Genomic DNA, 17,077 nt, shown 5'->3' on the forward strand with positions numbered 1-17,077 from the left:
TTACTCGAGCGAGACCGACGTAATCTTGATCTCCTCGAAAGGCTTGTCGCCCTTGTCCGTACGCGCGTTCTCGATCTCGTGGACGACGTCGAAGCCGGCAGTAGCACGCCCGAAGATCCTGTGGCAAAGGCAAGCGGTGAGCGAAGCCGAAGTTGCGAAGGCCAAGCACGAGAGGCGACGCACGAATGCTTGGTGTCGAGCCTGCGCGAGAAAGAACCGCAGGGTACCCTCGTCAGTGATGTTCACAAGGAAGGAAGGAGACGCGTGAACGCACCAAGGACAAGGTACGGTCGTGATGAAGAACTGACTGCCGTTCGTCTTCGGGCCGGCGTTGGCCATGCTGAGCATGTACGGCCGGTCGTGTTTGAGCGAGGGGTGGAACTCGTCCTCGAAGGGATGTCCCCAGAGCGACTCGCCGCCGGTACCGTCGCCGAGAGGGTCGCCAGTTTGGATCATCTGCCAAGTGGAGCGAGGTCAGCAAGCGGGAGTCAGAGGACGGCGGAAAACGCACGAATTTGGGGATGACACGATGGAAGATGACGTCGTCGTAGTAGTGCTTCTTCGACAAGCCGACAAAGTTCTCGACCGTCTTGGGCACCAGGTCCGGGAAGAGCTCGACGCGGATGTCACCCTTCGTTGTATGAATGACGGCGCGGCGATTGAGCGGTCCAGACGCGGATGTTGCGGGTGCCGCAATGGTCATCTCGTCGCGCGTCGGCTTCTCGTTGTAGACGTCGCGCTCGCCAGCCTTGTCTCTGCGGGAGGCAATCGAGGTGAGCGAGTTGATCTGGGGCGGGCGACGACCGTACGCACTCTGGCTCCGAGCGTGTGAACATGTAGAAGCGAGGTCGTTTCCACGCCGTGCAGAACAAGGTCGGATCCCGCTCGTCCTTGTCCGCCAGCAACGGGTTCTCCGAAGTCATCATCGCCTGCACGGTCGACGTCAGCGCGAGTCGAACGTACGAGTGAATGAATACGCACGATGGTCTTGACGCCCTGCTTCGTAGGCATGCCCTGGTACAGCGCCAGGTTGTTGAACCGCACCGTCTCGTCCTTCCCGAGTATCCGCGCGACCTTGTTCGTGACCGTGTTGACGACTGCGAGCGGTCGTCAGTATGAGCGAAGACTCGAAGGCGGAAAGAAACGCACCCTTGATGCCAAGCATGGTCGGGTAGATCACGAACTTCCCTCCCTCGTCCCAAGCCGGCTGCCCGATCGTCGCCGTCGACCCTGCTCGTCCTTCAAGCACACTCTCCAGCGCCTGCTTTTCCAACTCCTTCTCGACCGCCAATCGTCGTCCGAACTCCATCGAGTCGAGCTGGACGCCCGCGGTTCCCGCCTGCTGCATCTCCTGAACTGCGTTGAGTGATTCGTCATAGGCGCGGTGGAGACGGCCGGTGACGAAGTTGAATGTTGTGAGGCGGAGGTCGGGAAGGGAGAGGATGGCGAAAGAGTCGTGCGTGGGGGAGATGGTAAGAGCGACCGGCGTCGACTTGGTCTGCGGAACGAGCGCCGTCAGCGCGGGAGGCTGTGAGGAGAGGCGAGGTGCGCACCTTCTTGAACTCGTACAAGCCCGTCTGCGCCTTTGACGTCCACTCGACGCTGTCCGGCTTCTCGAACGGCTCGTTCGGCTGCCAGTACTCGATCATTCCGCCAACGTCCACCGAGATGACCGTGTCGTGGAGAGAGTTGTACTGCAGATTTCCGGTGAGTACTCGAGCATCTCCAAAGGTGACGAAGGAACGCACAGCCATAAGGTGCACGCTCTGTCGGTGCATCGACGAGAGCGTATGCAGGGGCTTGCCGTCTCCTCGCCCGTCATAGATCCGAATCGCAGACGAGTCGTACTCGGAGCTGTGCAAGGGGATCGTGAGCGCAGACACCGGAAATTGAGAGCGAAGGAGCGCACACTGCGAGGAGGATCCGGCCGTCGTTGCGATTGTGCACCCAGCAGCATGCTCGGGGAACATATGAAAGCTTCAAGATGTTGATCATGTCTGCACAGAGTCGTCAGTGACGTCGTGAAGAACACACACGAGCGCAGCGCACCGAAGTTCTCGACGTCAAACACCTTCGCGCTGCCCTTGACCTCGAGACCCTCCGCGGTCCTCCCTCCGCTGTCCGCACCGAGACTCGCGCAACTCTTGCCGTCGTCCGAGACACCGACTGCGAGAATGGGCGAAAGATGGGTGCGATAAAGCTTGACGAACTCGACGCCGACAGGCTGCTTCTTCCAGAACTTGAGGATGCCGTCGATCGAGGCGGTGATGACAAAGTTGGTCCTGCCGGCAGGATGGGTCAGCGCAGTCCAATACAACCAGTGAAGGTGACGCACTTGGTGACGGCAACTTGGGAGAGGGTGTCGCGGTGCATGAGCGACTTGTAGTATCGGTCGGCGGCAGGGAGGTGGTCGAGGTACAGCTTCTCGTGCTTCAGGACTGCAGGTCGGACGGAGGTCAGCCTTCGACTGAGCTCGCAGCGGTGGTCGAACGCACTCTTGCGCTTCTTGGTCGCGACAGCAGCGTCGGTAGCGGGGAGAGGCATGGGTCCAACGTCGTCGTCCGAGTCGTCCGCTCCAGCCACATCCGTTGCGCCGACATCTACCTGTCCATTCTGTGGAGCTGCATGACGAGCTCGAATCAGCTCTGAGCGGTTCTCGCTGGTCTGTCGAGGTGGGGACGGATGAGAGAACGCACGCTCAAAGTCGACGGCATCAATCTGATCGGCCTTGCGCTTGAGCGAGTCCGAGCCTTCAAGCAGTCCAGACTCGGCAGCAGGAGACACTGCCATAGCTTGTGCGAGAGTGAGCGCGAGCGAGTGATGAGGACCAGGTTGACCTTGAACGACACACGACTGCTGCTGGCGACTGCTCGTGCTGGCATGATGACTGCGTGGAAGTACTCGACGACTCTCAAGGGCAGCTCGACAGACTGCCCGACGCTCTCACTCGCTGCCGCCGCGCCAGTCGCCTCATCACTCGACACACTGCTCGCCTCGTCCGTTCTCCGACTCGACGTTCGCGTGCTTGCAGACGGACAGCAGCTCGACGCGGCGAGCCTCGAGGGCAGTGCACTGGCGCGCGAGGTCCGCGGCTGGTTTGACAAGGTGCGCGAGACTTGCTCTCTTGCCTCGCTCTGCGCTGACGAGGCCGTGTAAGCAGCAAAAGGGTTCGCTGGGATTTGACAGTGTTGGCGACTGCGAAGCGAGCGCAACGGGCGTGTCAAGTCCGCAGCTTCGCTTCATTTCGACTCTCCTTCCTCGCCAGCTCGCACTCACCTTCGCGCATCCAAGCAGTCGCTCTCAATGCCTTCTCGCGCTCAGCCCGCTCTTCAATGCTCTCAAGACCTGCAGCTCAGCCGCAAGCGAGCACCGCACCTGCTTCTCAAGGTCTCGACAGGCTCGACCTGACTCTGTCTTTCCGCTCAACAAGCGGCCGCTCAAAACCTAAGAAGCCCAAGCTTTCCGCCACTTCATCCGACTCGCAGTCTCAGTCGCCTGAGCTAGCCTCGCAGACCCAGCTCTCTCAGCCGCCTGAAGTCACGCTCACTTCGCACCTCCTCTCGCCCTCTTCGCTGCACTTTACGCTCGTTCCGCAACTCGCGACTGCACTCGAACGACTCGCCAAGAAGCTTGTCGTCGCGTTTCCGCTGTGCTTCAACCCGAGGTGGCAGGACGTGAGCTTCCATACTCTTCAGCCCGCCTAGCCTCGAGTCTTTCGCTGACCTCGGCTGCGTGCCCGCTACACAGCGCCTCGCCAACGATTTGCCAGCCCACCACTCGATCGCTCAGTCGCTCTGCAACATCCTTGGCCTCGACGGACGCAAGGAGGACCTGCGCAAGCCGCACGACAGCGAGGTCGAGAAGAAGGCTGGCTTGCTCGAGCTGGTACGCCTTGACTCGTCTCCTGAGGCTCAGAGGGCAATAAGCTGATTATGTGCCTTTGCTAGACGCTCAAGTCGCACATCACCGCTCGCTACCCATCCCACCCATCTCTCGCGTCATCTTCCTCCGCCACCACTCCTTCGACGCACGCCACGACCACCTCACTCGAGACTGCTCTCCTCCTCATCGCCAAAAATGCCAGCGCGCCGGATGCGTGGACTTCCGCAAAGGCTGGGAGTGCAGACGGTGAGGATGGCGCGGGGAAGAAGGGGCGTAAGGCGAGCGGGGCTGGTAAGAGGAAGGCGAAGGACGCGGAAGGCAACGATGGAGGAGCGGCGGTGCGGAAGAAGGTGAGCGATCTCGATACGTCATTGAAACGCGTCGAGACTGACCCGGATCATCTCGCAGCGCAAGACCAGCAAGTCCCGTACCGACGACGCAGACGACCTCCCTGCGTTCTCCACCGAACTCCACGATCCGTCGTCGTCTACGCTGGCATCCGGAAGTCTCGACGAGGAAGACGGACAGGGTGAGGGCAGCTTTGAGGCGGACTTGGGCGGCGAGGAGCCGGCTATGGATGAAGGCTGGGATTTGTTCGGGGATGCGTGGGCGTGAAGGCACTACTAGACAGGTCGTACGGGGCGCAGGTCGCCCAGCAATGCACCTTGCCGCTCTTTCTCTTCGTCGAGATTCGCGATTTTTGCTCCTCTCGCTTCGCTTCCTCCCGCTCTTGCTTCCGTATCTCTCGCTCGCCGGTATCGATGCTTGCCGGGGCATCACACGGCGCGGCTGCCCAACTCCGCCGCCCGTTCCGCCCCCACTCACCGGCTTGCTCGGCAGACGCTTCTCGCGGGGAGAACGACGTCTGTTCTGCTCCCGCACCTTCTCCTGCTGCCTCATACGCTATGTCTGAAGCTACTCTCAAGCCACTGCGTGTCGCCATCATCGGCGGCGGGATCGCGGGACTCTGCATGGCGCTTGCGCTCCAGCAGCGGATCGAGGAGGGTGCGGACATTGAGTACACGGTCTACGAGCAGTCGCGCAAGTTTGGAGAGATCGGAGCAGGAGGTGCGTACCTTGCGACAGACCCCGCCTCGCTTAGAGCGCTCACGAGCTGCTCGAACAGTCTCCATTGGCCCGAACAGCCAGCGGGTCATGAGGGCCATGGGTCTCGGCGCGGTTCTTGATGCAGTGGCAGCTCCGCCAGGGAAGGACAAGGACCTCTGGTTCGCGTACAGGGTCGGAGACGCGGGCGAGAACCAGGAGAAGGAGTTTGCGCACGTTCGTCCAGGCCGTTCTCCCTGCCCTCTCCTTCGCCAGGGGCTGACCATGTCGCTGTAGGTTCGTGGAACGGATGCGGCTTGCGGTTCTGTCCATCGGTGCGCCTCAAACTTGCTGGAGGACGGCCTCAGAAACTGACAGAGATCTACTCCTTGAACGAGCAGTGCCGACTTTCTCGACCAGCTGATCAAGAAGCTCCCTCCGAACGTCGCCAAGTTCCAGCATCGTGCCTCTCGGTACACCCAGCACGACTCTGGCGTCACAATCCACTTTGAAGACGAGAACCTCCCTTCCGCCGAAGCCGACGTCGTCGTCTGCTCCGACGGGATCAAGTCCCTCTTGCGCGGCCACATGTACCAGAAGCTAGGCTTGGACATGGAGAGCCAGAAGGCGCGGTACGCGGAGTGGATTGCCTGGCGAGGACTGGTGCCCAGGGAGAAGTACAACGAGATCTTTGGCGAGGGCGCAGTGGAGAACATCATGCATGTCGGCACGGGCAGGCACATCCTCAGTGAGTCTGGCGACACTGGTTCGACGTGGTACGAAGCGCTTCGAGAACACCTGGCTGACCTTCGCAATCTTTCAGCTTTCCCCGTTCGCGGCGGCTCGCTGATCAATATCGTGCGTCGCCTCCTGCATCCACTTCATGCTCCGCTGACACTGTGGCTTGCAGGTCGCTTTCGTCCGCGACGAGGAGCATAAGAAGCTCGGCAACCACACCTCACCCTGGAGCGAACCCCGACCGAAGTCAGAGATGATGGAGGACTTTGCGCGCTTCAACGACCGGTGCAAGGCGTTGCTCGAGGTGCGTCTTCTCCGTCGAAGCTCGAGGCGTCGAGGGAGAAACCCTGACTTGATTGTGAGCGTTCGCAGGCTATCGACAATCCCTCGATCTGGGGAATTTTCGCCATCCCACAGCTCACGCGAGTGACGGACGACCGTGTCGTACTCATTGGTGACTGCGGGCACGCGACGACGCCTCATTGCGGTGCAGGAGCGGGTCAGGGCATCGAGGTGCGCAGCTTCCTCTGCTTCCTTCCCTTCTCTCCTCCGGCTCCTCGTCGCCTCAAACGCGAGTTGACTTGTCGTATCGCCCCAGGACGCCTACTTTCTCGCGCATTTCCTCGCGCACCCGTCAATTCTCCGCGCCTCCTCCCCCTCCGCACGCACCACCGCCCTCAACCGCGCCCTCTCAATCTACGAGTCAGACCGCCACCCACGCGGCGCAAAGGTCCAACAATGGTCTCACAACGCGGGACTGTTGTATGAGTTCCTTGGACCTGAGGGCAACGATTTGGGCAAGATGAAGGAGACATTGGAGGGACGGATGGGGTGGATTTGGGAGTTTGATCATGAGAAGGAATTGTGGAGGATGATGGACAAGATTGGTGCGTCGGCGTAGGCAGGAAAGCAGAGCGTAAATTATCTCTCGGACTCGACCTGAAAGCAGGGACGGGCGAGAGGCGAAGTTTGCGATGCGAGTAGAGTCTACAACAACGAGAAGCGAGCTCAAGAGCCGCCTTGGGAGATCTAGGATGCGGGGGTAGTGTATGAAGGAAGAAGCGATCTTCTCAGGAGAGCTGGCACCCCTCGCCGCCTTTGCTCTTTCCGCCATTCTTGACCGCCAAAGCCTGCATCGTCGCGTACTGCAGCTTCTCCGTCTCCGTCAACAAACTGTCACGCGAAGTGGTACGTCAGGAACTGGTCGGTTCGCGTGAAGGAGTGCAAGCGCAAACGCACCCCTTCTTCGCCCTTGCCTCAAGCGCCTTTCTCCGACTCTCCTGCTCCGCCATCGCCCGCTTATCCGTCTTGCTCGCAATCCCAACAGACGCAAGCGCCTTCTTCCGACCTCCTCCTCCTGCTGCCGGTCCCGAACCCTTCACCGGCTTGGACGAGAGGATCTGGACGTCCGAGTCATCACCGTCTGACGAGTCGAGAACGAGGGGGTTGGCGGCTGAGCCAAGCGGCGCGGATGTCGCGACTGACTTGGCGGCAGAGGGAGGCGCGCGAGGAGTCGACTTGGCTTGTTGAGCGCGGCGCAGGGCAGCGAGTCCCGCGAGGTTCGCCGAAGCGGGTTGGCGAGTCGATGCCGCTGCCTTGCTCATAAGCCCTCCGAAAGCCTTCTTGACGCCCGCGCCGCCCTTATCACCCGTCTTGCCGTTCGCAACGCCCGCCTGCAGCGCTCGACAACCGTGATCCGACGAAAACCGATGTTTCGGGCAATGCTTCAAGCCACACTTGTCGCACGCAATCGGCACAATCATCTTTGTCTTGCATCCGCGGGCGGAGCATTCGTTTGCTGGTTTTGCGGCGGGCTTTGAGGCGAGTGAGGGGTTCAGGATTGGGCAAGCGGTCGAGAGGTGTGCGTCCATGGCGATGTTGGGGTCGGTGCCGGGTGGGAAGGAGACAGGTGCTGAGCAGAGCGGGCAGGAGGGTATCCGGTTCTGCGTGAGGGGAGAAAGCGGTTAAGCAAGGACGGCGCACAGATCCGGGCTAAGTACTCACGTCCGCCTTTGCTGGGTCAAACTTCGGGCACTTGTGACCTGCTGGAGGTCGCCAGTGGTCCGCGCAGAAGTCTTCGTGGCATGATGGGCAGGAGAAGGGGAGGAAGTCGAGTTGCTGAGCGGGCGGGACAATGTGAAGATCAGCTTCAAGCAGGGGGCGGGGCTCGAGAGCTACGAGGAGACGCACGTTGCAGCTTGGCTCCTTGCAGTGGCGCCCGATGTCGAGAAACTCCTCCGACTGCATGTTTGGCGAGCGAGGGTGGCGGTGCCCAGTGAGGGGGGAGGAAGGGGATGGGAAGCAATGGTAGAGCAGGCGGCAGCAGTACGGATTCAAGCGAGCCTCGTGAGCTCGCTCTCGAGCTGACAGAGCGCAAAGAGTGCGTCGCAAGCGAAGGTGACCAAGCCAACTGATGGTTCGCCAGCGATCGCTCACCCAGGCCGCGTTAGCTCACCCGCTCGGGGTCGTTGACGGTCTTGACACGCCTAAGAGCATGTTCAGATGGGTTCAGTACTGATAGCCGACTTGGGGTGCCAGTCTCGTCCCGTTTGTCCTCCTCATCTCGCCGTCAACTGATGAGATTGCCGAAAGCGAGAGAAGCGCCTCCGTGGGGTTCCTGACCAGACAGAAAGTCCAAGTAGCGTCCAGCAGAGTCAGGCAATCCCAGCCGAGCGAGCAGCTGCCGACAGCGCACTGCTACACCTCCCTCCTCCTCCCACCTACTGCCTCCGTCACTTCTCACCCACAACAACTCGCTCAAATGGCTTCAGTCGACTTCAGCTACCTCCAAGACGCCCTTGCCAAGGACGCCGAGCTGCGGGAACGGGTGCGCGAGGCGACGCGGGAGATTGAACAGGCGGAGCGGGCATGCCTGGCGGTCCTGGGGAGGGTGCACTCGCACAGCAGGGAGGACAGTGAGTCGCACATCACCCTCAGTAGGGCTCGAGTAGCGCTGACGGACGAAGTCACCATCCGCAGTCCCCGCCCTCGTCGCCTCCCTCGACCCGACTCTCCCTGCCCTCCGTACCGCACTCGCCAAACTCGCCGACCTGATCCCGCCTCAGCAATTCTACCGCTACAGCGACTCGTTCTCGCGTTGCATCCAACAGGCGAGCTATATCGTGGTGTTCAGGGTGTTTCTCGAGCGGGAGGACGTTGCGACGAAGGAGGAGGTTGCGCAGCAGTTGGGCAGTGAGTCCCGCGCAATCGGCTTATGAGGGACAGTACTAAAAAGCTAAAGCTTCGCTCGCTCTCGCAGTCCAGGAGGCGTGGAAGGACCACTTCTTCCTCTCAACGGAGGAGTACCTGCATTCCCTCATCTCGCTCGTCAATGAACTGGTCCGTCTCGCTGACCTGTACTCTCACGAAGGCTCTGCTGACCTTTCCCCGTCCACAGTCCCGCCTTGCTATCAACCGTGTCACGCTTGGTGACTACGCCGCGCCTGTACAGTACTCTCGGTGCGTCTCGCGCTTCCAGCTCCGCTCCCTCACGAAGCGCTGATTCCACTCTCTACAGTTTCGCAAAAGAGCTCTCGTACGTTATCATGCTGCTGCATTTGCGCCAGAAAAGCTGACCCTCCTTCGCTGATACAGCAACGCTTTCGGCCTTCTCAACCTCAAGAACGACTCGCTGCGGAAACGATTTGATAGCATCAAGTACGACGTCAAGCGTCTTGAGGAGGGTGCGTTCAGGCTTGCTTAGCGGCGCAAACGCTCGCACCCCGTACTTCTTCCGTCGGACCGGCTCTTGCTGATGTCGCGCTCTTCCCTCCTCGCTTCCTTCCGTGCCTCGCCCTCTCATCATCCTAATTGCCATTCCCGCGCCATCCCCGCCACCCTTCGTCGCAACTCGCTTTCGCCTGCCACCACCCCACCAACAGTCGTCTACGACCTCTCTCTCCGCGGCCTCCCCAAACCCGACTCAACCGCACCAGCACCCACAGCCACAGATGTAGCAGATGGCGAGCGAGCTGCAAAGAGGCAGAAGCAAGGAGGAGGAGAGGTGGCGATGGAGACGTGAGCTTGAGGACAGGAGGAGCAGAGGGAGGAAGATGAGGAGGGGTGGCACGCTTGCATTGCACACGGTACATACGCTCTCTAGCACAGTATGTTGGGCGCGGAACAAGATTGGAGAGCGGGGGAAGCGAAGGAGACGAGCACGAGTTGGCGAGTGTCGGGCTGCCTCGCACGATGAGGCGCAGAACAGGACAGGAAGGAAAGCAGCACGCTCATGAGCATCCCTTGAGCCTCCAGCAGATTCAAGCAAGCTTCTTCTCCGCCGTCATGCGGGTCGGCGTGGTCATGTTGGCTGATTGATGAGGAGGAGACGGAGGCTTCGTCGACGCGAGGCGTTCGCTGGACTAGATGAGGAGCGCGCTGGCCCTTGCGTATCACAATGCGCGTGCAGCACTTGCCAGTAAGTCCTGCGACCCGCCGCCGACGAGTGCACAACGATGAGGCCGCGAGGGAGGTCGCGTCGAGCCAGCGGTTGTCGAGGCGGATCGTAGGACGCTAGAGCAGGCGGACGGCGTCATTGAGGACCTGCTGCGCGCCTTGGAGCGGTTCACGAAGCGAGCGAAGTGACGTACATGCGCCGAACCTGCGCGCTTCCCTCTCTCCCTCCTTCCCTTCACTCCCGCTGCTCAACTCCTGCTCGAACGCCCTAAGATGGGTCGTCGACTCCCACTTGAACTCGAAGTCGCTATCGTACAACACGCAATCCCGCCTCTCATCTCCATCCACCGTCTCGAGGAGCGCGTCGACCTGTGCAAGGCCCTCTCCCTCGTCTGCCGTGACTGGACCAACTTGGTTCAGGGCTACCTTCGCGAGCACGTCACCTTCAGCCTCTGCGAGCCGAAGGCATATAGCGGCCCTCCGCAATGGGACGAAAACTGGGCGTTGAGGCGGAAGCAATCGCTTGAGGAAAAGCGCTTCAACACGAGGCGGATCTGCGTTGTCTACGAGGAGATGGTAGAGAGGGACGACGAGGACCACATCGAACATGACGATGACACTGCCATGGTGCCTCCGTGCTACGGGAAGGAGGGTGTCGAGGAGATGTGGGTCGTCTTCAAGGAGTTCTGCCTGCCGTCCTGGGACAACTACCGTGAGTGGTGCACACCTATCTCTCTCACCGCTCTATGGCTGATATCGACTTCTGCAGCAATCAAGAGACTGCATATTCTCAGTCAAGGTCCCGGCATCGCACCTCACTTTACATCGCCCCCTCCCGGACTCGTCTACCTTTCCTTCAGCGACTGCGACTTGTCTTACCTCGACAGGTCCCAGCTCCGACATCTTCAAGCACTCGTACTCGACCAAGTCTGGTTTCCTAATTCCGCTTCGGTCGACGCGCTGGCCGCCCACCCCTCCCTGTCGATCCTTGCCATCAATCACCGCTCAACCCCCAATATCAGCAATATCTTCAACCACCTTCCTCGCACCCTCGAGCACTTCGCCTACCACCCCGCCGGCGTCGACAACGAGCATAATATGGACATGGCGAACTGCCCGACCGTCAACCTCCCGCCCAACCTCCGCTCCTTCACCTTCGTCAGCTCGGCACCCGAGCGGTACCACTACCTGACGGCTGTCGACGTCGGTGAGGCGTGCAGGTGGGTCGGAGCAAAGTTCATACACATTGCAGGGCGGAGCGCGAAGGATTGGGATGCAGAGGAGTGGGCGTACTCAATGATGGCGTAGCGGTGGGTGAGTACACGTCAAATATGGTTATTTGGCAGCAGTGTGAGTGCACCACGCTACAGTTCTCGCTCAGCAGCTCTGCTCTTCCTCCTCGTCAACCTGCTCATTCTCCCTGACCGCCTCAGCTCGTCTCGCTGCTCACTGGCCATTGTCTCAGTCCCGTCGAAACGTCTCAACAATACTCGAAGCGACTCGTCTTGCCCGCAACAAGTCGATGGGAACGCGCTGTCAGCCCCTCTTCTCCTCCTCCCGCACTCTCGCACACGGCTCAAGTCGCTCAGCCTGACAAGGTGTCTCTGCTCCTCTCACTGCTACTTGCAACACCGCTTCGCTACTGCTCGACCGCCGCAACCACCGACCACCGTCGTCGGCGAGCGAGTCGCGTTTCGCGATGTCAACTCTCGCGTATGAGCCTGCGCTGCAGGCCGACACAGGAATTCCGGGCGTACGGGCACAGTCGCTTCACCCATTCGCACGACCAACCCGCTCTTCCCGATGCGACTTCTCCCTCCTCCCGCTCGCTCCCGCCGCCATCTCCGCTTCTCTCGCAGTTCCGACGCACGCGCAACCTCGTGCGCCACGATCACACCGAAGGGCTCGCCTGTTCGAGATGCCCAAAGACGGAAGAGCGGCGTGGGCGGTCGTTGCGGACCCTTGAGCGGCGGCCGACCCCTTGAGCGCTTAGCTCGCGGGCGCGGGGTGCTGTGTTCTTTTCGCAGGCGGGTCTAAATGGACTACAGCGACGGAAGAGGCGCTTGCGGCCGTGGAAACCCGCTGCTCCCACGACGATACGAAATCGCTCGCCTCGCCTCGACGGGGCGCTCCTCGCGCTCCAGGCGTCCGGCCTTCGCATGGAGGCTGACAAAAAGTCCCACAAGAGCGCGCGTCAGACCCCAGAAACGATGCGAGGAACGACTGCTGCTTCGATTGTCCCATTACGCCGTTCTCGCCCTTCGTCTCGTCGTCGCTTTCATTTTCGACTTCCCTGGAGCGAGCTGATCGACGCTCGCCCACGACGCTCGCTGATTTTGTCTGCTTGTCGCTCTCGCGACAGGGCCGCAGGCGCAAGCAAGCGAGGCTCATCCCGCGGGCCGAGGGAAGGCTTACTGTCGTCGCCACCTGCGTACAGCGAGCGTCGCTCGAGGATCGCGATTCGAGGCATCTGCCGGTGCTTGAGACGGGACGGCAAACGCAGGCGACCGTCGTCGCCGTCGCCGTCGAGCTCTTCTCTCGAATGGCAACGCCGGCGGATGCCGGAGGGCGGAGGTGCGGCCGCCGTGTTCTTTTCTCGCCGACGACCGCAGCATCATCGGCTCTCGAAAACAGAACACGCGCGGAGCTGCGCTGAGCGCCAACCTAGCGAGTCTCAGCTAGCGGATCTCTCCTCCGCCTCGCCAGAGCACAGCACACCGACAAATTGCTGCTCCTGCTCCCGCTGATGCTGTTCTCCGGTGGACGCCGCTCGCCCGTCGTCGTGCAGCGATTGTGCCATATGACAAGCTCTGCTGGCCCTCCGTGCGCCCGGCCCTCGCAAGGCAACCATTTTGTCAGGCATCATGCAGGCGCGCGCGCGCCAGAACAAGCGCACAGGCCTGGACGCAGGGTCGGCAGCGGAGAGGGCGATCGTCCAATAAGCAAGGACAAAGCGAATCGACAGAGGCGACGATGCCTGCCACGAGAGGCAGGGAGTTGCTCCGCGTGCGCGCACCGCTCGATTGTTCTTCCGCACAAGCTTGGGAGCGGTTGCTGCCATCGTGCATTGCTGAAGGAGGCAGAGAACGTCGTTGTTGCGGCGGAAGACGGAGTCGTCGTTGGACGGCGACCTCGAGGCCAAAGTCTCGCCTCGTCGCCGGTCGTTCTCTTGGTCGACGGCGGGCCCTTCATTACGCCAGGCACGCCTTACTGATCGTCGCCGCCAGGGCGCCCACGGACTGGAGGCGAGCGAGCAGCGTCTCTCCCTTCATCTCGCGGAAAACCCTTGCGCTCGTGCTCTCTGCGCAAAGGGTGCGACGCTGCGAGGGCGTGCACGCTTGCTAGCCCGTGCTGCACTCGCTGCGACGCGCACTGTGCCCCTCACCCCTCCCCACCGCTAGCTCGGACGACCCCTTCGCACCGCCTATCGAACCCTTCCGTCCAGCGCAGCGGGGTGCTCTTCTGTTCGACACCGTCCTCCAGTGCATGGCAGAGCGGCCGCATCCGACCCAACCGCCGCCGCCGAGCGACGCTGCTGCGTCGTGGGACGCTCCCCCCCTCCCGCAAGGCGTTACGGCGCCGTATTCGCCGGCCCACGCCCACAGCCTGCACGACCAGTCCCATCCGCCGCCGCACCGTCGCATGCTTCGAATGTCCGCCCCGCACGACCCGTACCAGTACGCCCAGCCCGCCGCTGGTCTGCCACAGTACCACGGCTTGCAGATGGATCCGGCCAGGCAGCACTGGCAGGACGACGACCGCCGCAAGTCGATGAAGCTCTCGACGACGACGACGTCGGCGGCGCCCGACCACGCCCCGACGTACGGCTGGGCGCATGCTGGAGACGATCACGTCCTCGCATCGAGCCCTGCGACGTTCGCGTCGTCCTCCTCCGGGGCCCACCCCAGCGGATCCTCGGCGTGGTCGGCAGTCCAGCCAAGCGCAACGCAGTATTATGCGACGCACACGATGCAGAACTCGTACGCCCACGTCGGCGACAACGGGCAAGCGACGACCTCGACTTCCGCGTCCGCCTTCACGCATGCGGTCCTTCCCCAGCAGCAACAGCAACATCAGCATCAGCAGCAGCGACTCGTCCCTCCTCCAAACGCCTACATGCCCTACTATGGCGTGCCGAGCGCGTACATTCCTTACAACTCGCCGGCGTCTCGACCGTACACCTACGACCCGTCCGCCGGAGCGCCCTATACCACCTCGCCTTCGATACCCAGCTCGACTTCCTACTCGCAATACTCGTACCTGCCGACTCCGCATTCGCAGTTCCAACCGACGCCGACCATCCCTCCGCAGGCCGTGCAATCGGCTTCCTCATACCCCAACGCCACCGTCTCGCCCATCTCTCCAACTTTCCCCGTCGATGCCTCGACACCGTACATGCCTCCATCGTCCGACGAAGTCTCGCAAGTCGTCCTCGTCGCCGCCGCCAACCGCGACAAGCTCGGCAAGATCGATTTGACCGGTCACTCGAAGCAGGACGATGCGCCGAACCGCCGAGCGACGACGTGCCAGAGCACTCGTCGCCTCGTCGAGCTCGACCACCACTGCCAGGCTTGCGGGCGGAAGATCGGCAGACTGATGCTCCGCGGCGGACCGGTCGAGCGTTCGAACGGCGACGACCCGTCCAACTACGTCGGCGCCTTCTACTGCTCCGTCTGCGTCGCCGTACCGCCTAGCTCGGGCGGAGGGATCGCAGGGAGGAGCGAACTTGCGCCGCCGCACCCGCACAACATCTACGCGGGCGAGGCGACCTACTACGACACCCTCACGGCGGCTGTCGACCGCTACCAGGGCATCGACCCGAAGCAGCAGGACATCCGACCACCTCCTGCGCCGCCGGGCAAGACGAGGTCGGGCTTTACCGCTCACGTCTCGATGCCTGGGGCGAGCAAGAAGCGGCGGCAGAGCGTTGCGGACGATGCCGAGGGAGTCCTTGCCTGTGCGTCGCGTCTCTCTTGCCACTGCGTCAGGTTTTCGAGCTGATTGTTGTCCTGCACAGGCGACGTCTGCCGTCGCGACATCGGGTCGGGAACGCTCCAGCTCGCTTCGACAGGCGAGCCGGTCGGCGCGACGGTCGAGGTCATCTGCGCGCATTGCGAAGTGCGGTACACGCGGTGCTCGGACTGCGGCGGAGGTGGAGGATCCAAGGGGTGCGTGAAGCTCGCTTCCCAGCCGATCTTCCTGTTCCTCGCTGATCGAGACTCGTCCGCAGCGTTGGGCGGTGGCGATGCAAGGAGATGTTGTGCGTCCGCAGGCGCTTCCTTCGCGAGATGTGCGCTGACCAGTCCTCTTTGACAGCCCGATCGGTCGCAGGACTTGCCAACTGTCGCACAGCCGCATCGGAACCGTCAACGAGATGGACTAGTTCGTTCCGCTTTCTTCCTCCTTTTCCGAGCTCTCGCTCATCCTTTACTTGCGCAGCGATATCTGGACCGTTGCGTCCATCCCCGCCGAGCGCATCACCGAAGTCGTCGACATCTGCCGGGAACTGTACTTCGGCCAACTCCTCGGCACTCTCGCCGTTCCCGACATGCTGGAGAGCGTGGCGCCCATCGCCCGGAGCTTCCATGAGGTTGAGAAGCTGGCGGTGGACTCGTGGACGTGAGTCAGCAACGTCCTCCTTTCCCCCTTCCACCGGTCTGATCCCTTCCCATCGCAGTCACTTCGAGCCGTACATCACCGACGACGTCGAGACGGCGACAGGCGTGCGCCACTACGTCGCTCTGCGCTGGGCGCGTCCCATTTCGCGCAAGAAGCGGAGCAAGAAGAAGGCTGCTGCTGCTGCCGCCGCCGCTGAAGGCGAGGGTACGCGATCGAGTCCCGAGGATGCCAAGTCGGGACTGCCTGGCTCTCCGTCCGAGGACGACCATGATGACGAGCCGCAGCTTATCCGCGAGGGCAAGGTCTTGACTGGCTTCATCCTCGCCGAGCAAGAAGTACGTCCGCTTCTCGCCTTGCCTACTCAACTCCACTCACAGGTTTCTCGTGCAGCTCGAGCGCGGCATCCTTCACGTCGTGACGACCCTTCCGACTGGTGCTGGCGAAGCCTACGACGCTTCGACTCGTCTCTTGCAGACGCTCGTTGCCCGAGTGCACGAAGACACGCACGCGCTCAACCAGCAGCGCGCGTCGATGCAGCTCGCGCCGTACCCGGCAGTCACCGTCGCGTGGACGATGCGTACGTCTCTAACGTCTCATAGCCAAGCTGTGCGACGCTCACCGCTTGTCCATGCTTGCAGACATGACCAAGCGCGACAGCCGCATCATGAGCCGGCTCGAGACCCGTCGAGGCTTCATTCCCCTCGAAGACTGTGCGTGCTGACCGTACTGTCGAAGCGAACGCCGAGTGCTGACAGAGCTCCGTTCCGCAGTCCTCGTCAAGTACCCCGACACGAACAAGGCCAACTTCCCTCCGATCCGCAAGACCTACCTCCCCCCCGAATGTGCGTAGTCCTCGCCCTGCTTGCATCGCCAATGAACTGACGGCCGCTCCTCCAGTCTTGCGCGGGTGGTCGGTCTATGCCAAGCGGATCACGTCCGACGACCTTCCGCCCGGCTACCAAAGCCCGTTCGCTTCGTCCGCTTCCTCCACCGCTCCCTCGACAGCAGGCTCGGCATCCTCATCGCACCCGAATCGCATTCCGACAACGAACCGTCGCTAGATGGTCGCCTTCTTCGCCATTTCCTGCGTTCTCTCGCCGATGAACACTCTGGCCCCCGACCGTTTGAACTGTTCCTACTTTCGCCTGCAGCGTACATTCTGCTTGTCACAACTAGTCCTCTCTCCCATCTCCCCTCGTTCTGCGCATCTCGCACGACGGACTCCCTCGCAGCAGTTTTACCTCGTTGACCCAAGTTTTCCGTGCGCCCATCCAGCAGCACTAATCTCATCGTTTCTCTCTCTTTCTGGTACGATCCACAACTAATGTAGCAGCAGTCGTTCCCCCCATCGTCGTCGATGAGCCTGCTCCCGAGCGCCTCCTCGCTCTCTCCCTTCTCC

The 17,077-nt window shown here is 61.7% G+C and overlaps 7 protein-coding genes across 7 annotated transcripts; 5 read left to right on the plus strand and 2 right to left on the minus strand.

The window, feature by feature from the left end:
• RHTO_07560 (peptidyl-prolyl isomerase domain and WD repeat-containing protein 1) lies at nucleotides 1-2,790 on the minus strand (the record flags this gene model as incomplete). The annotated part of the gene is made up of 14 exons (XM_016421216.1): nucleotides 1-118; nucleotides 184-201; nucleotides 275-456; nucleotides 512-755; nucleotides 814-929; nucleotides 982-1,097; nucleotides 1,150-1,498; nucleotides 1,554-1,694; nucleotides 1,749-1,854; nucleotides 1,910-1,997; nucleotides 2,050-2,282; nucleotides 2,336-2,438; nucleotides 2,496-2,621; nucleotides 2,697-2,790. The coding sequence occupies 14 exons, from the start codon at nucleotides 2,788-2,790 to the stop codon at nucleotides 1-3; spliced, it is 2,034 nt and encodes a 677-aa protein (XP_016274337.1).
• Nucleotides 2,791-2,883: 93 nt separating this feature from the next.
• Nucleotides 2,884-4,497, plus strand: RHTO_07561 (uncharacterized protein; the record flags this gene model as incomplete). Its single annotated transcript, XM_016421217.1, has 6 exons — nucleotides 2,884-3,105; nucleotides 3,161-3,224; nucleotides 3,352-3,674; nucleotides 3,748-3,885; nucleotides 3,948-4,232; nucleotides 4,291-4,497. 6 exons carry the CDS (start codon nucleotides 2,884-2,886, stop codon nucleotides 4,495-4,497), a joined length of 1,239 nt encoding a protein of 412 aa, XP_016274338.1.
• A 290-nt stretch (nucleotides 4,498-4,787) lies between these two features.
• On the plus strand, nucleotides 4,788-6,565 carry RHTO_07562 (salicylate hydroxylase; the record flags this gene model as incomplete). Its single annotated transcript, XM_016421218.1, has 8 exons — nucleotides 4,788-4,950; nucleotides 5,009-5,163; nucleotides 5,224-5,261; nucleotides 5,328-5,674; nucleotides 5,750-5,784; nucleotides 5,837-5,968; nucleotides 6,037-6,177; nucleotides 6,263-6,565. 8 exons carry the CDS (start codon nucleotides 4,788-4,790, stop codon nucleotides 6,563-6,565), a joined length of 1,314 nt encoding a protein of 437 aa, XP_016274339.1.
• A 169-nt stretch (nucleotides 6,566-6,734) lies between these two features.
• Nucleotides 6,735-7,911, minus strand: RHTO_07563 (zinc finger, AN1-type protein; the record flags this gene model as incomplete). The annotated part of the gene is made up of 4 exons (XM_016421219.1): nucleotides 6,735-6,837; nucleotides 6,904-7,607; nucleotides 7,669-7,782; nucleotides 7,855-7,911. The coding sequence occupies 4 exons, from the start codon at nucleotides 7,909-7,911 to the stop codon at nucleotides 6,735-6,737; spliced, it is 978 nt and encodes a 325-aa protein (XP_016274340.1).
• A 514-nt stretch (nucleotides 7,912-8,425) lies between these two features.
• Nucleotides 8,426-9,685, plus strand: RHTO_07564 (translin; the record flags this gene model as incomplete). The annotated part of the gene is made up of 7 exons (XM_016421220.1): nucleotides 8,426-8,579; nucleotides 8,644-8,856; nucleotides 8,924-9,003; nucleotides 9,062-9,123; nucleotides 9,182-9,199; nucleotides 9,259-9,347; nucleotides 9,546-9,685. 7 exons carry the CDS (start codon nucleotides 8,426-8,428, stop codon nucleotides 9,683-9,685), a joined length of 756 nt encoding a protein of 251 aa, XP_016274341.1.
• Nucleotides 9,686-10,332: 647 nt separating this feature from the next.
• RHTO_07565 (uncharacterized protein) lies at nucleotides 10,333-11,367 on the plus strand (the record flags this gene model as incomplete). Its single annotated transcript, XM_016421221.1, has 2 exons — nucleotides 10,333-10,771; nucleotides 10,829-11,367. 2 exons carry the CDS (start codon nucleotides 10,333-10,335, stop codon nucleotides 11,365-11,367), a joined length of 978 nt encoding a protein of 325 aa, XP_016274342.1.
• Nucleotides 11,368-13,545: 2,178 nt separating this feature from the next.
• RHTO_07566 (uncharacterized protein) lies at nucleotides 13,546-16,739 on the plus strand (the record flags this gene model as incomplete). The annotated part of the gene is made up of 10 exons (XM_016421222.1): nucleotides 13,546-15,016; nucleotides 15,077-15,227; nucleotides 15,290-15,319; nucleotides 15,376-15,441; nucleotides 15,499-15,678; nucleotides 15,737-16,013; nucleotides 16,069-16,255; nucleotides 16,317-16,388; nucleotides 16,449-16,520; nucleotides 16,576-16,739. 10 exons carry the CDS (start codon nucleotides 13,546-13,548, stop codon nucleotides 16,737-16,739), a joined length of 2,670 nt encoding a protein of 889 aa, XP_016274343.1.
• Between the last annotated feature and the right edge of the window lie 338 nt (nucleotides 16,740-17,077).

Source organism: Rhodotorula toruloides (assembly GCF_000320785.1).
Source record: "Rhodotorula toruloides NP11 unplaced genomic scaffold Scaffold7, whole genome shotgun sequence".
Taxonomy (NCBI): Eukaryota; Fungi; Basidiomycota; class Microbotryomycetes; order Sporidiobolales; family Sporidiobolaceae; genus Rhodotorula; species Rhodotorula toruloides.